Source organism: Petromyzon marinus, chromosome 42 (assembly GCF_048934315.1).
Source record: "Petromyzon marinus isolate PM22_M1 ecotype Great Lakes invasive population chromosome 42, UKy_Petmar_22M1.pri1.0, whole genome shotgun sequence".
NCBI classification, from domain to species: domain Eukaryota; kingdom Metazoa; phylum Chordata; class Hyperoartia; order Petromyzontiformes; family Petromyzontidae; genus Petromyzon; species Petromyzon marinus.
Genome location: NC_133708.1, coordinates 8,873,085 through 8,889,930, shown reverse-complemented (window position 1 = coordinate 8,889,930; position 16,846 = coordinate 8,873,085). Strand labels below are relative to the sequence as shown.

General features: G+C 47.3%; 1 protein-coding gene across 9 annotated transcripts in view; it reads left to right on the top strand.

Moving 5' to 3' along the window:
- Positions 1 to 16,846, top strand: part of DOCK3 (dedicator of cytokinesis 3) — a 237,977-nt gene that overhangs the window by 126,439 nt on the left and 94,692 nt on the right. For 7 of the 9 annotated variants that reach the window (XM_032969863.2, XM_032969868.2, XM_032969864.2 and 4 more), the window contains exons 9-12: positions 1,188 to 1,381; positions 10,458 to 10,539; positions 13,385 to 13,445; positions 13,975 to 14,122. In XM_032969863.2, coding sequence (XP_032825754.2) covers positions 1,188 to 1,381; positions 10,458 to 10,539; positions 13,385 to 13,445; positions 13,975 to 14,122 — 485 coding nt within the window. The remainder of the gene's footprint in view (positions 1 to 1,187; positions 1,382 to 10,457; positions 10,540 to 13,384; positions 13,446 to 13,974; positions 14,123 to 16,846) is intronic. The other 2 variants (XM_032969867.2, XM_032969866.2) reach the window with 1 other exon arrangement.

Sequence of the window (16,846 nt, the reverse complement as noted above, 5' to 3'; positions counted from 1 at the left end):
TTGACGGTTCATTGACCCGCAAGAGGGGTAAAATGTGCTAGCCCCCAAGTAAGGCACGTGTGGGGGGTTGTCTTCAAAAGTTCCAGACAAAATTGTAATACATAACAAATTCATCAAAAGAACAAATCTAAACAAAAACTGCAAAGTCAGGAATCCCAATGGCATCCTCGAGCATATAGTGCGGTTGACTCTGTGATCAAAGTGAATAGGTATCGCTTAGCTTTCATGATCAAACATCAAAGCAGTAGGATGTGTGTTTGTGCAGGTTCCCTGTAGGTGTATTGTACACATTTGTCCTCGATCTCCCCTGGGCACCCCTGCCTGGCATTATTAATATAATGAGCATAATCAAATAGACACCGCTTAGATTTTAATTTAAGTTTTGATTTGCCACTGCTGTATGGGAGAATGAAATGGACCACAGAGTTGAAGTGCTGGTACCCTGGAGAGGGAGCATGTCTAACCAGAATTCACTTCGGCCTTTCCTTTTTTTCTATTTCTGTGCTGGAGTCCTGTGTGCTGTGAGTTCTGTGACCGACCTCTGAACCGGTGTCCTCAACGCATTTGGCCAAATTCAATTAAATTACACCTACAAATCGCCTCCTCCGAGACGTCTGGCCGGTGTGGAAGAGTGGGCCAAAAAATGGGATTCTGGAGAGGCTCTCTGTAGCTCCCTCTCGTGGGAAGGCCCTTCCGTCAACACTGGCCGCAGCCAAGCAATTTCAGAGGCTCCGCGGTGCAACCAATTGCACTCAGGCGGTGGGGCGGGGGGGCGGGAACTCGATTTTGTCTCGCGTTGCATCATAAAATATAAGGGCAATAATAACAAATGTATCACCATCGACAACGCTCAGGAGCAGGTGGGAGGCAAGACCAAAATTCATCAACTGCTGCCAGAATAAATAAATAAAAAAAACCCCATCGTGTTTCCTGACCCGACGTTTCTGCCGAAATGTATCACCTGATGTCCACTGCTCACATCTGGCATCGGTTAATGAAATAAATTACGTCCTCCCACCCCTCCCCCCCGCCCTCTTTAATGGACAAAGCGTTGTTGCACCTGAGGGTCCAGAACTCACACATTGCGCTGCAGGTGCTCTTTGCGTGCGTGCGTGCGTACTTGCGTGCGTGCGTGCGCTGTTGTCTGCTGAGTGTCTCTGGGGCATCTCCTCCCCCCTCCTCTCCAGTGCCTGCTCTGCTCACGGCGCTGCTGTCTCCAACCCCCACAGAGCGAGGGCCGCTCGCGCTCCGAGCAGCTCGCTCGGCCCCCCCTCCCGCACCACCTGCACCTGAGCCTCAAGAGCTTTGGCTACAACATCTACGGCGAGGATGTAGACCTCTACTTCTCACTCTACGACGGCCGGGAGGGGCGGCCCGTCAGGTACACGCGTGGCGGCGCAATTATCTCGACCGAGTAAATTTTGTTTTTTGGTTTTGTCGTGTGACCCTTCACTGACCCGACGCAGCCGAAGTGAATGAAATCGTCACCTCGGTTTTTTTTTTTTTAGCTGCCCATTTGCTTGCATCATGCTTTGGTCGCTGCGCAAGGATCCATGGATTCATCGAGGAAAACCGATTCTTACGGCTCACGATGCTTGACTTGGCTCGCGTGCAAAACTCTGCATTGCGCGATGGCCACGTGGGGCTTTTCTTTTTAAATGGCACAGAAAAAAACCTACGACCCCAATTGACCCCGGTACGACTTTCGGGTTGCACCGCGTCATGTTCGACTCAATGTTTGACGTTTCGCTCCACGCGCCGGCAGCTTCTTAAGGCCTTGAATGGGTGTGGTTGAAGCCTCTGTTCGTAACCCCCTGTGGAGTGAATGTTTTTTTTTACTGAGTGGTAGCGACTCAACGGAGGAGTCGAGAGAAGTTGCAGCAAAATCCCCACATGCGTGCGCCTTTAAGTTTGTCACTGATCGTGCGAACGTTCCACCAGGAAATGGCAGTTTGTTGCCCTCAAATCATATGGAAAATGGGATTTGGATACGTGCATTAAATTGTTTTTGTTTGAACTTGGAGCTTGAGCAAGTTTAACGTTTGGCATCGTTGTTCTGGGAATTTAGTTTAATTCTTTTGCCAGATAACTTAGATTCTTATTTAAGTACTTCATTTGTGAGGGATTAGTGATTCATGTTTCAAGTTGTATTTGCTTCACCTGATAACAAAACTCAAGAGACTGAGATAGGATTCGTTGCGATAATAACGATCAGTAACCACAGTTGTGGTTATATGACTCACTCACACCACCCCACCCCACGCACTGCAGGCGTTCATAATTCATGACTGCAAATCTACGTTTCATTTTTACCATCTCGTTAGTATTCTTTATTCGTTGTATATCCCCCCCGCCCCCTCCCCCCCATCTAATTTGTACAGTTGCGTTCACTTGCGTTGCTTAAATGTAGTGTGAGCATTTCATTTTGAATGTCATCGACACTTACTCATCCGATTAATGGTGTGTGTCATCGGTGCATTTCCTGAGGTCGCCGGGCTTTTGGCAGTGCAACTACCAAGCTTTGGAACCCTTCGCCTTTGCCAATGAGACATTTAAGTCCGTCTTGAAAACTCACTTCTTTGAACAGACTATTAACCCCAAGTTCTGGCCATTTACCCTGCAGGTTTTGGTAACTCCCTGATGTCCATACACGCTGGCGCATTGGCAACTATGGGTGAAACGCACCTTGCAAATGTTAATTATTATGCCAATGATCAATATCGTTCTTTGAAAAAGCTGGCATCGAGACTTGCTGTCCGTAGAGTGTCCTCCAAGCTATAGCACTGCACTCTGGGACATTGTGTTATGTCGTGGGTGCAATGTATACTTAGGTATTATATTATTACATCATGAAATGTCTCATCAGATTAAACCGATCACTTTAGTTTCTCCCAGGCTTTTTAATTAGTGATCCCATTCAATTAACAGAAGCTGTTACATAAACCTTTTGTAGAATGGAATGCACTTTGTTACCTTATTTGACTGCTTTATATACATATTGAAACAAACAAATCAGAGCAAAGTGCTTCAAACGTTATTCCCAACTGATGGTGTTGTTGTCGTTGTTGTTCCATGTGGGCAAATGCATAATGAAATATCGATTTTGTTTACATTTTCCTAATTTCCTCTCCAGGAGTGAGGCAACCGATCTCAGTGTGCACGGTTGAGTGCCCACGCTTTACGATCGTAAAGGTGCAGCCTTGACATTTCTCGCTCATGCCAATGGCAGCGAGAAGAAGAGCCTCCATTCAGCGCTCGAGACAGCCCCCTTTCTGGGGGGGGGGGTATTTTTGGCCTACTCTTCAACGCTCACCATCCGTCGTGGGAGACGTGCCGGGTGCCCCACGCTTTGCCCACACGGCACGTGACCCCCCCGCCGATCGACCCCCCCCCCCCCCCTGGGGGTGAGGCTGTTGGTGGACAGAGGCGGGGAGGTTTTTTTTTAAACTTTAATTGTTTTTAGTACAGCTCAACGCGAGCCCCGGTACAAAGCACCGATCACGGTACTTGACGTTCGGGTGGGGAACAGAAACTCCGCAAGAAACATCCCGAGTTCGGCGCCCCAGGGCCCAGCGAAGAGGGATAAATTCGAGGCTCTCTGCCCCACCCGAGCGAAAACGTTCAAAGTGGATTTGGGGCAGGGCGAGGGGAGAGATAGCTAACAATCATTACACACAGAGAGAGCTTGCTTGCCACAAATGAACCACGATACCGTGACAATCTCGTCGAGGAACATTAACCAAACTCCGGTCATCCTCGTGGCAGCAGCGGCTCTACGGCTGGGCCATCGAACAAAGATGGCCGCCGCATCGCGCGGCGCTTTCAGACGCGCTTCTGTGGCCGTCTGGAGCTATGCACTTTTAAATCATGTACATTGAATAATCATTTCTTTTTACAACTGCGTTTTGTACTCTTTGGTTCTTTCGGTAAAGTCACGTAGTTATAACTATGGATTCCTGCAGTCACGAAAGCTTCAAATAAAGACTGCGTTTTGTGTTCAGCTTGTTGTCCTTCCCCCGCACCTCCGATTAGCACGGTTGGCTATGTAGAGTGTGAAAGATGTTCAACATACGTACGTAACTTAACATAAATGGGTAAAGGGGGACAGGGAAGGGGTGGGGAGGCAGGGGAGCGGAAAGGAGTTGGGGGGGGAGATTTAAGACATATACCTTATTGTTGCAAATTCCACGTGGGGAGATCGAACTGACGACATCTAGATTCTGTGCTGACCATCATTAGTATCTCTAGCCAGATTATATCCATTTGTTATTAAAGTTCCAACTTTTGATTGTTGGTAGAAATGGTGGTTGTTGGGTTGTTTTTCTTCCTCCGAGTAGCATCGTTTGTTAGGTCCAGCAGACTGCATTAAAGCCCATTGGAGTTTTTTTTTGACAACTGAATGCAATGAATTATGAATTGAGTAAACTATTTGACTTAATGTGAAGGAAAGCCTATTTGACAGTGGAACTGAGTGCATCACGGTATCGCAATAAAGTCAGCTGTAGGCAAAATTTAAATCCGTCGTTCAAGACCGTAGTCCATGAACTGAATAGAGCACATATACAATAATTACCATTATTTCATCGATATCAACAATGACGCTATTCACTACAATTGTCCAATTTTGAGAAAAAAATTACGGTAAGCGTTTCAATTGGCCATAGATAATGTAGAAGTATTTATGTTGGGTCTCTCGGTCAAGTTACATAATTGAAAAATAATAGAGCACGATGTTTTGATCACAACACGAGCAATCGTCTTCAGGTGAGAGAGAGAGAGAGAAAGCTGCTGAGACAGGGTCTTGTATAGGCCTGAGATGGGTGCATCAAGGTAGGAGGGTGGAGCGAGAGATGGTCCAACAAATGGAGGCTGGAGCAGTGGACACCCAGCCTGTCAATACAAAGACATCCAACCTAGTAATGAAACTCAGAGAGCCAGTTAACATCGGTAGAAAGGATGGAAACAGCATAGCAAGTTAAGACTTTACCTGGTTAATCACGTTCTTCCAATGATTGCTCAATTTGTACCCATCTTCTCGGTTGAAGTTGTGTCTACGTTTATATATTTGGATGGCTTCATGAACAAATCTTTGCAGTGGGTTTGCAGATTACCTTCGTCTTGGAAAAATCAATATCGTATGAGCCCACAGCGTTAAAACAATTATCAGCCACGGCCGAGGTATTGGTCATGCCGTGTTTCATATCCGCCTTGTTTTTCACGAACATGGTCCGAGACACCGGTGTCTACAAACTAAGCTGTGTCTGCGGCAGTAGTTACATCGGGGAAACTAAACGACATGAAAAGCACTTGCATTATAGAAAAGTACACAAACTGTCTGAGTGACGGGTCCACTGCCGTATACACCTAGGTCAGCGAAAATGCATACTTGACATTCATGAACATCCATCGTGGATGCGTTTATTCCCTCCTGCTTTGTTTACTGCAAGCACATCGCTTGCCTCTCACTTCGTGTCGGAGGTTTACGTTAGTGGTGAGCAAAGTCATTAATTTATCCTTACAGAATGGTAAAATGCGCACAGTTACGTAAACAACCATTTAAAAATGTATTCAAATCCGCTTTTGGACAGAGCACATGCATTTACCAATATGAAATGTAAGAATGCAAATAATTTCAGTAGCCTATGCATAATAGATGCAAGGCACTGGATGTGTTATTTAAATTCCTGTGTTTTAATTCACATACTTTTAAAGGTTTTGACTCGTGACTTGTGAAACTTAATTTTCCATACATGCTATTCCCTTTGCCTAGCATGTTTTTCGTTAAAATTATGTATTTATTCCACCCCCCCCCCTCCCCTCTTATTAAATTCTGTCGAGAAACTTTAAAAACGAAATGAGGTGCCAACAGCTGCCATGCGTTTCGGCGGAACGATGTCGAGTTATCTAACTCTCACGACGGCTTCCTATGAATACCCTATTTATTTGAAATCCATCTCTCTCGCCGAATGCCATTTTTACTTTTGAAGGAAGCTTATTGATTATGTTCTTGAACAGAAACTCTTGCGAGTCCGGAGCTGCCTGATAAGCACGTAACAAAAAGCAACTGAAGAGCACGCGAAAGAAGCATCGAGGGATACCCGCTTCGGAATGGCGGTGACAGACGGAGGGAGGAACACGTGGAGCATAGGACGTATGCAGATCGATCTCATAATCCAAATTATAAATAAAAAGTTAGCGGGCTTCAGTGGGACACGTCGCGAGATGGGACGATTTGACGATGGTCAAGGATAATAGCGGGGGGGCAGGGGGGGGGCAGGGGCGGCAGGTGGGGGGAGCGTCTTCATTGCCTCCGCTAAATGTAACCGAGGTTCACCACGCGTCACAAAGTGGTGCTCTACTGTCCGCTCAGGATTTCCACAGTTGCATGCCACCGGCCTCTACTTGAGTTCGCGCGTAAATAGGAGGGCGGCCGCATCTGCCGAGGGTGGGGGGTGGTGGCTTCTCTCAGTGTGGCATCTGGACCAAGAGCCAGTCCCATTGTACCGCGGACGTCACCGAGCCGCGCAGGTTTTGCAACGCGATTGATTTTCCCCAACGTCACGTCACCGATCTATTCGCCGTGATGAGCTTCGCCGTTAATTTGATGGCGTCCGTCACCGGTGCGCTCTGCAGAGTCGCCGGAGAGCTCTGTTTCCTGGAGCAAATGGCAAAAATAACCCGTTAATGATTGTTAATTAACTTCTGGATGCGGCGGTGTCGAGGAGAATTAGATTTAATAAACCGCCGTACGCACGGGCATTTGATTTCAGCCCAGTGACTACGTAAGATTGGATACATTACACGTTGCGATCATTTACATTGTTTATCCATTTGAGATGTATTTTTTATACTCTTTGTTTTTTTCGGCAAAGAACCAAGGTGGGCTCTGCCAGAACGATGTGCAAATAAATACATTACATTTTTAGGTGGAGGGACAGTTTCAGAATAATTGCAAACTGCAGTTAATGTAACTGAAATGAAGTATAATAATAATAGTTCAAATTTGTAATGCGCATTCCATCCTAAGATCCCAATGCACAATGCATGGCAAGCAGGAAACAAAAACAGAACCATGGGCAACCGACGCAACTTAAGAGGGAAGGCCACTTTAAAGAGATGGGTTTTCAAAGCAGGCTTTAATATATCTACCGACTCTGATTTCCTGATTTCAAGTGGCAAGGCATTCGGCAAAATCACAGTTAACGCTTCAATAATGGCTTCATTAAAAGTCTTCCAAAGATTCGTAAGCATTTCAGCGTTAGCTTTGTCTCGTGCATTTGGGTTTTTTTGGATGCCATATTGTTAAACTTTATTACATGAAGCAATCTCAAGGGACATCACAGCAGCGCTCCCGCTAAATAATACACGCACAGAACGTGTGCAGCCTCTTGTAAAATCCACTGCTGGATGAGTCTCTCCCAAGCCATCTAGGGGTAATTGACGTCATACTTTACCGTACTCGTTTGTCTTTGCAGCCCACCTTGGATTTGGGATGTAGCTGGACTCTGCTGCAACTAGCCCAGGAGAGACGCGCTATAGCCTATAGCACCTGTTACGCACGGCAGTCGCCCATCCGAGCACTTGTCCGGGCTCTTCGCCTGCTTAGCTTTTCCCCTCCCAGTTCTGTTCGGAGATTGAGTGCATTCCGAGTGATTTACTGGACATCTGTGAAAGAAAGAGCTTTGTATCTAATCGGATTTCTTCCGGTATAAAGAAATATTCTGATTGTGATTTGGTCACAGCCTTGGACACAAATCCAGGGCATAGACCAGCAGCAGTCGTGCGATCGCATTACGCAGGATGCCGCAGCTAATTGATGGCCCAAGTTTCTCTCACAGGATTATAATTTTAAATAGAAATACACTTTCAAGTGTTCCAGTGAAAATAATTATTTTCTCCCTGTCCCCTAATCCATCATGATGTGTTATTGCCGGAAGAGACTGGCCAAAACCCATTACTGATTGTAGATCTGCTGTTGTTGCACTGACCGGTTTGGGGGTTATGGTTGATTTAAACAATTTGGCTTCCATTAATTGATTCTAAAGCGTGAGTTTTTGTTCCCTTTGAACTTTTAACAGAACGGAACTTCAACAAGCTTAATAATTTCACATTTCGCATGGTTTTTTTGTTTGATAAAAAAATATACATATTGTTAGTTTTGTTACAAACAAGTGGGTTGGCATTGTGCATCGATTCTTCCCAAAATTATCGTTGATTCTTAAACTCATGACGCCCGCATCCAATCACGCTTGTAGTAACGTTTGTTTTTTTGTAATCATGCGTTGTGGTATATTTAATCGTGCGTTCTGGTATATTTAATCGTGCGTTGTGGTACATGTGATGGGTTTTTGTGTGTCCCACCTGAAGCCACACAGCAGTGCCACCATTTATTGCATTCTTAAAAAAAAAACATTCTTGAATTTAAACATTAAATGACCGTGAATCGTGAGATGATATCAATCTAGCACGGTGAGTGGGGAGGAGGGAGAGATGTGGATTAACTCCATCACTGTAATTTATATAACAAAATAAGTAAAGAACCCTTCTCATATTTGTCTTTCCACATGAAACACAAATTGAGTGTCATTTTACACAACCCACGTAGGACTTCTGGCAGTGCATCTCATCACCAGCATTGGTTCAATGCAAGCAAACTCTCGACCCGGTTCAACATCCAGCGTCTCATCAGCAGTCTGGCTTTGCTCGAACCAATGCTGGTGAACTTGCCCGATGTTTATAGGTAAGCATGCTTTACGTTACAAATGGGTCCTCGTTCGATGCGAAAGTATATCATACGAAACGCACATGATCATTCCGTAAAGATGCTGCATGATCATTGTCTACTCCTACATGAGCACTGGCTAACTGGCTGCCCCGCCCATGCTGTGTACGCCGCACAGCCTCTCCTCCCAGCTCTCGTCCCCATGCCCACTCACTTTGGAGCCCTTAGGAGCGGTTGCATTCGGAGGCTTGCCCCCTCTTTTCTCTCCGCCTGATGCAGACCGCTTGTGTTGCGATCGAACGTCGTGGGTTCTTTGCTTTTATCATTTTCAATTGATTTTTTTTTCAATGTATTTATTTTATTTTCTATCTACGTGACTTTACCGAAATAACCAATAATATGATTATTGATATTATTATTCTTTACGGAGATCTTTTTGGAGGGTTTGTAAAAAAAAAGAAAGTCATTGCTAAATTCTGTCCGTAGCTGTGCAAAAAGACCTCACTTTGGAATACACATCAACGTCACACGTCTGGCAAATGTGTAAAAGGACTTTGCTTATAGCACCTACACTACGTCGGCTCGCCGCTGTTGATAGCTGGATGACAACGAGCTGACAGCACCCCGTTATTGGCGAACATCAGTTCATGCGTGCCTGTCGTATTGATTCGTTGTTTGCAAGCAACTGATGGGTTTTTGATCCTATGCAATCCTTGCGTCACTTAACAATAAAATTAATGAAAAATTGTACCCTCTTAGTCATTGCGTCTCAATGAAAATTGATACTCCCACTGCCACCAAACAAAAGACACGAGTGGAGTGGTGGCACAGTGGTGAGTGTGCACTGCGCTATGTACCCAGAGATATGAATTTGACTCCTGCCCATGTTTAGCATCAGTGGTGGTGGTGGAGAGTGATATCTGAACCAGTCCTGGGCACCCCCACCTTTACAAATCCACGCTTTCCGGTGTGGTGAAGTATGGTCAAACAAACCTTTAAACCAACATCAGCAGTTAGCGCTCTGAGAACTGGATCTGGGCTCTCCTTTTCACAAACCTACGCTATGGTGCAGCATGAAAAGTTGTGTGACCATACTTCACCACACTGGTAAAAGTGGAGGCGCCCGAAAACAGTTAAGGTATCCCTCGCCGCTGATGTGAGCCCTGCCCAGGAATTGAACTCAGGTCACTGGGTTCATAGAGCGTCGTGGTTACTATTATACCACCGCTCCATCCCACACAAGGTATACATTGGTAGAAAATGTATCGCGAGAGTAAGAATCGATTTTAACTGAGGATCAATGCATTGTTAAAACCAGAATGTCGGGATTGTGGCATGCTTTTGAGAATGTGCACCACGGTAGTGCACAGCGTTTACCTGTAGGTGTAGTTGTTCCGGATATCATTAGCCTTCCTCATTATCAAGCTATGAAGAATCATTACCAAATTACTGTCTACCTTTGGAGAGTGTGCGTGATCTGCTTCCTCATCAAGAGACCAGTCCCTCCCCGATACGGCGGTGTCATCTCTAGTGCATTGCAGTGAATGAAATAATCAATTCCATCAACACCTGTATCCGGGACCTCTTTTACTTGCGATTGATCTTTTTTTTCCCTTTCTCACCTCTCTCCTCCCATCCGCCCCCCTCCCTCCCATCTCGCACCGACCTCCTTCTCTCCGTCGAAACTTCGCCTCCACCCACCCACACATGGACGCGCGCACGCACGCACACGCAGTGAGAAATTCGTGGTGAGGCTCAACAAGCAAGGGATGCCCAAGAATAACGAGAGGCTGGATCGGCAGTGTGTTCTCTTCACTGTGAGTGGGCGCTCGAGGGCGGGGGGGCGAGCGGGCGGGCGGGCGAGGGGGCGGTCGGGCATAAGAGCGGACAGGCGATTGGGCCAGCGATTTTGCGTGCCCAGGGCCACCGAGAGATTCGTCGAGGCCAAGGGCAGAATACCGCCTCCATCCCCATCTCTTTAGACAAAAGATTGTTGTTTTTAAAATATGCATTTCTGACAATGCAGGTAGATAAATGAAATCACAATTATAACATTTTCAACAATTAGAAGGCCTGGGTGTAGTTGCCCCTTTTGCCCTGGCTCCCTGTGCGGTCCTCTGAGCCATCTGCCAAGGACATTCAACATCAGAAACTGTCTTTGTTGGGCACATGTATTCATCATAACAACACAACGATCCCACTTACGCAGCCCTTCAATATACGTGCTGCATAATTATTGTGGGTTTTTTTTTTACCTAAAGCAATTAAATGTTATCCTGCCTGTGGTGATATAATTTTAAAAAGGTATTAACTTATTTAATTTGCTTACGTTTTTATCCTGGTTTTTAATTATTTTAAACGATTTTAGATTTTCGTAATTTTCAACCGCGTGCATTTTTTATTGCAGATTTGTGTTGTCATTCATTAAGGGAACAATTTAACCTGTAAATGTTTTTTTACTCCGATTTAGACAAAAAAACCCCGAGCAATATTAAACATATATTAGTAATGGAAGAAGCCGCATAGGTGAGCATTTTATCACTTGAGAAATGTAAGATTGAGTAATTGCCAGGTAACTCACCAATGTAGGATTGAGTAATTGCCAGATCAATCACCAATGTAGGATTGAGTCATTGCCAGGTGACTCACCAATGTAGGATTGAGTCATTGCCAGGTGACTCACCAATGTAGGATTGAGTCATCGCCAGGTTACTCACCAATGTAGGATTGAGTGATTGCCAGGTCACTCACCAATGTAGGATTGAGTAATTGCCAGGTGACTCACCAATGTAGGATTGAGTAATTGCCAGGTGACTCAACAATGTAGGATTGAGTCATTGCCAGGTGACTCACCAATGTAAGATTGAGTCATTGCCAGGTGACTCACCAATGTAGGATTGAGTCATTGCCAGGTGACTCAACAATGTAGGATTGAGTCATTGCCAGGTGACTCAACAATGTAGGATTGAGTGATTGGCAGGTCACTCACCAATGTAGGATTGAGTCATTGCCAGGTCACTCACCAATGTAGGATTGAGTCGTTGTCAGGTCATTCACCAATGTAGGATTGAGTCATTGCCAGGTCATTCACCAATGTAGGATTGAGTAATTGCCAGGTGACTCACCAATGTAGGATTGAGTCATTGCCAGGTGACTCACCAATGTAGGATTGAGTCGTTGCCAGGTTACTCACCAATGTAGGATTGAGTCATTGCCAGGTGACTCACCAATGTAGGATTGAGTAATTGCCAGGTGACTCACCAATGTAGGATTGAGTCATTGCCAGGTGATTCACCAATGTAGGATTGAGTCGTTGCCAGGTTACTCACCAATGTAGGATTGAGTCGTTGCCAGGTCACTCACCAATGTAGGATTGAGTCATTGCCAGGTTACTCACCAATATAGGATTGAGTCGTTGGCAGGTCCACTTGCCGAGCAACTGCATATCCTTGCTTTGACAGTGACACAAAATGTAGATCAGTCATTTTAAAAACACACTGTTAATATGTTTTTTTATTATACCAGGTAAGGCCCACTGAGGTATTTTTCAGAAGCAACCTGACTATCACAAATTATAGCTCAAAGAAGTGGCCTATCATCACAAGGACATTTATAGCAGCCAAATACTCTGAATGTGGAGGGAAAACCCGTGGCACCCAGAGAAAAATCCACACGACCACGCTTTGAACATGCAAACTCCAAATATACAGGTGTCAGGGTCGGGATCGAAACAAAGACCTCCTGCATACCGGGCGAGGGAGTCAACATCTTGCCACCGTGACACAAAGTTGTGCTCAATGCATTTCTAACGCGCTGTGGACTTTAAATTTCGGGCCACGCTTGACGTGCTTCAACTCGTTGTTCTTGAAATAGCACCTGGGTTTAGATCTAAGCTGACACTGAAGCAGAGGTGGAGTAAACCTGCAGCTCGTGGACTTTCTACCCCCCACATGTACACCACATCAAGGCAGCCCGCAAACCAATATTTATCCATCAGTGCGAGCATCTTAGCCGCACTAAGTGGGTACTTGAAGTAACATAGTTTTGACCTGGCAGTAAACCAATGTTGCTAATATTAGCGCACTCATTCACTTGTCAGTTTAACACGTAGGCTTTTGCGACCATCAGATCACTCACTTGTGTTACTGCATGGGCCTCTTGTCGTGACAGAAGTCACTGAGGTCTGTATGTGTGTGTGGTAGTGTAGCGGTTAGCGAGCTGCGCTAAAAACCTGGCGACCCGGGTTCGATTCCAGCTCACGGCCAACACCAGTGACGATTATCTGAACCGGTCCTGGGCCTCCCCTAGGTTGACTCAGCCTCAAATTAGTACCTGGTGCGATGTGTAAACATCGGCACTGGGGAGACAAAGGCGGCTGAGCGTGGTGTTGGCCACTCACCCCCTCGTGTGCCGTGCCGGCCTTTATAGGTGCTCGCTAACAGCACTTGCCCCTACAGTCTGTTAAGGCTATACGGGGGATCCTTGTCTTTGTGTGGTCATGTGTGGTTTGCCCACTAAATGTATATGAAATACCTATTTGGCCGCCCTCAGTAAGGAATAGGTTTCCCAGACCTATTCCGAAGTCTCGATCTACGCTCCTGTGTCATTAATTAAACAAGGGTTTGCAGATTCTAATGCAGCCTAAACCTTCCCTTTGCACAGGACCTTGGATACAAGGACTTGAAGCGAGACCTCTATGTCGTCGTTCACGTCGTGAGATCGGGTAAGGTTTATAATAACTCTCATTATTACTATGATTTACTGTTCTTTTTCAATCCACTCTTGGATTAACGTATTATGAAATGTATCACTCTGAGTATTGTGAAACAAACTTTGCCCTCGGTGGGAGAGTGGATAGGAAAGTGCTTCCCACTAAATTTCGATTTAAAGCTTTCGTGACTGCAGGGATTCATATTCTTGGTTCTTTCGGTAAAGTCACGTAGAAGGGAAATTAAAAAAACAATAAAATCATCATCACCCTGACGCCGGCACGGACTCTTTTAACGTGCACCGTCAAGCGGATGGCGTGTATTTTACGGTTAATGCACCCACAGTATTAACCGGGGCGGCCTGCCGGATCGGGAGAAGAACTCGCCCACCGCCGGGCCACGCGATCAGCCGATCAGCGTCGCAGCTCCCGTGTCTAACTGCGTCGACGCACATTCAACCCGACATCTCTGCACCCACTCCCCTTCCCTTTTTTGCACGTGGTGGTGGTGATGATGGTGGCCGTTGCTGGTGGGTGCTGTCAGGCCGAATGCTGCCCAACGACTCGAAGAAGGGCCCGTCGAACGTGCACTACCGCCGGCCCTACGGCTCGGCCGTGCTCAGCCTCGGCGAGTGGCTGCAGTCCGAGTCGGAGTGCCGTGACGAGAAGGAGTTCGTCCTCAAAGTCTACACGTAGGTGCCTCCAAACCGGCATGCCTCCCACCGGTAGCCGGCTCGTGCGATGACGTCTGTCGTGTGCCGCCCACGTGGCACAAGCGGTGGTCAGCCGCGCCGCACTCCGAACCCAGTGGTCCTGGGTTTGACTCCCGCTCAGGGGTCAACGCCAGTGATGATTATCTGAGCCGGGCCCGGGTTTCCCCTCGGTCAACTCGGCTTTAAATGAGTACCTGGTGCGGTGTGTAGTAGACATCGCCTCGCAGGAGACAAAGGCGACCGGGCGTGGTGCTGGCCACCCACCCCCTCGTGTGCTGTGCTGGTCTTCATAGGGTACTCGCTAACAGCACTTGCCCCAAATGTCTGTTCAGGCTATACGGAAGATCTTTGTCTTGTTGCCATCAACATAATCTTCATCATATTCCTTGGTCAATACACTGCTAGATGAAGGCCCTCATCAAGTCATCATCATCCCTCACTGTTCTGAAATGCAGTAATCCACCCAACACCTGCGTATCTTTGCTCTGTCTCCGCTCTATCTCTGCAGGGAACGTTCTCTTGGGGGCGTTATCTCCTTTGGCTGCCACCCCATTGTTACTCTCACTCACGATCCATCTTCCTCGCTAAGCCGCGATGTCTTCTGCCCAAGCCCACTTTCTTTTCCTAATGTTAAATGTGATTTCCGTGATGTGTGTGTCGTCAGTAATCCACACCATCCTCTCGCTGCCCCTAAGTATAAATCAGAACGTGTATCTTCTCCATACGTCTTTGTGCACCTTTGGGCATATTTTCACATTTTCATCACGAATGCCCACGTCTTAGACCCATATTGTTACTGGTAAATGCGCGGCGATTGAAAACTTTCGTTAAAAAAATAATAATCGCTAACGTTGCTTTTCATCATCGAGTTCAGCTTTCCAAAAATCTCTCCAACACCACTCTCATCCAAACACACGTATCTCCCTTTCGATGGTAGTTGTTCAAGTTCAAGTCGATTTTTTTTTAACCAGGCAGTGAGAACTCAAGGGACCAGGATGAGCCTCATATGCAAGAGTGATCTGGGTCACGAAAATTACAAAAGAAAAGCATGTCAAGTTACAACAGTGAAGCAAACACATCAACAAAGTGTTGTTTCATGACTCCGAAGTAAATTCGGTTTGCATGGTGTGTTGTTCAGCATCCTGTCTGAAGTTTTGCCGCACGGGCTGGGAGCTCATCCAGGAACTGAACAGACTGCATAGCCAGCTCCTGAGGAAGCTCCCGGCATGTGGAGCAAAACGTCGGACATCATCCTGAACAACGCGCGGGTTAACCTGCAAGCGCATCAGCTGGAGAGTCAGCGCAACAGCGAACGCCTACGCAGTGGCTAATTTTGCCTTAACGTTTGGTTTACGTTTAAGCAACGAGGTGGTCTGCGATCATTGCCATCGGTGCCATCATCACCGCTGCTGTTGTCGTTACCACGGTCGCCAATAAGACGTTCATTGCTTTTGGACGCCTGCGCCCCAATTAACTTGGTGCTTTTAGGCTCACTCTGAGCTGTTTTTTTTTCTTTTTCCCGACGAAATTAGAGCAGTCAAATAAATTCCGTGAGATCTCTACGAAAAGGAGCTCGCCATCTGGGCTGAGCATGAAGTTCTGCCACAGGGCATCCGGTAAGCGTCCAGCTGGGAACGAGCGGCCAGAATTTATCGTGATGAACTCTTGGTGTCGGGGTTCCTCCACCTGAGATTTGCTTTTTGCATTCACGTAGCCAGCGCTGACGTTTTTTCACGTCGGGGCCAAGTCGCTTCTGAAAAATAGCCATATCGCTCAGTGGGCCTCACCTGGTAAAATAAAATAAATTTTAGTTTATAGCTTGGAATGTGAAACGTCACCGGGCTGTCTCCATGCGGTCACGCACTGCCACACGTGACAGCTGCACGGGCCCAAGGGCCCAAAGTGCCAAGCGGCCATCAACAAGCAGCACAGTTAAGTTCTAATAGATACGTATCATCAGGACGTTTCGTGGATCGAGCGAGGTTATAATACGCACTTGGGAAAGAGAGATGATAGGAGGAAATTCCCAAAGGCGGACAGTGCGAGTGAAAAGGGCAGAGGGAAATGTTGTGACCCGCAGTGCGGTGGCGGTTGAACCCAGTGCGGTGGCGGTTGAACGCAGTGCGGTGGCGGTTGAACGCAGTGCGGTGGCGGTTGAATGCAGTGCGGTGGCAGTTGAACCCAGTGCGGTGGCGGTTGAAGGCAGTGCGCTGGCGGTTGAAGGCAGTGCGGTGGCGGTTGAACCCAGTGCGGTGGCGGTTGAAGGCAGTGCGGTGGCGGTTGAACCCAGTGTGGTGGCGGTTGAACCCAGTGCGGTGGCGGTTGAACGCAGTGCGGTGGCGGTTGAACCCAGTGCGGTGGCGGTTGAACCCAGTGCGGTGGCGGTTGAAGGCAGTGCGGTGGCGGTTGAACCCAGTGCGGTGGCGGTTGAACGCAGTGCGGTGGCGGTTGAACCCAGTGCGGTGGCGGTTGAACGCAGTGCGGTGGCGGTTGAACCCAGTGCGGTGGCGGTTGAAGGCAGTGCGCTGGCGGTTGAAGGCAGTGCGGTGGCGGTTGAACCCAGTGCGGTGGCGGTTGAAGGCAGTGCGGTGGCGGTTGAACCCAGTGTGGTGGCGGTTGAACCCAGTGCGGTGGCGGTTGAACGCAGTGCGGTGGCGGTTGAACCCAGTGCGGTGGCGGTTGAACCCAGTGCGGTGGCGGTTG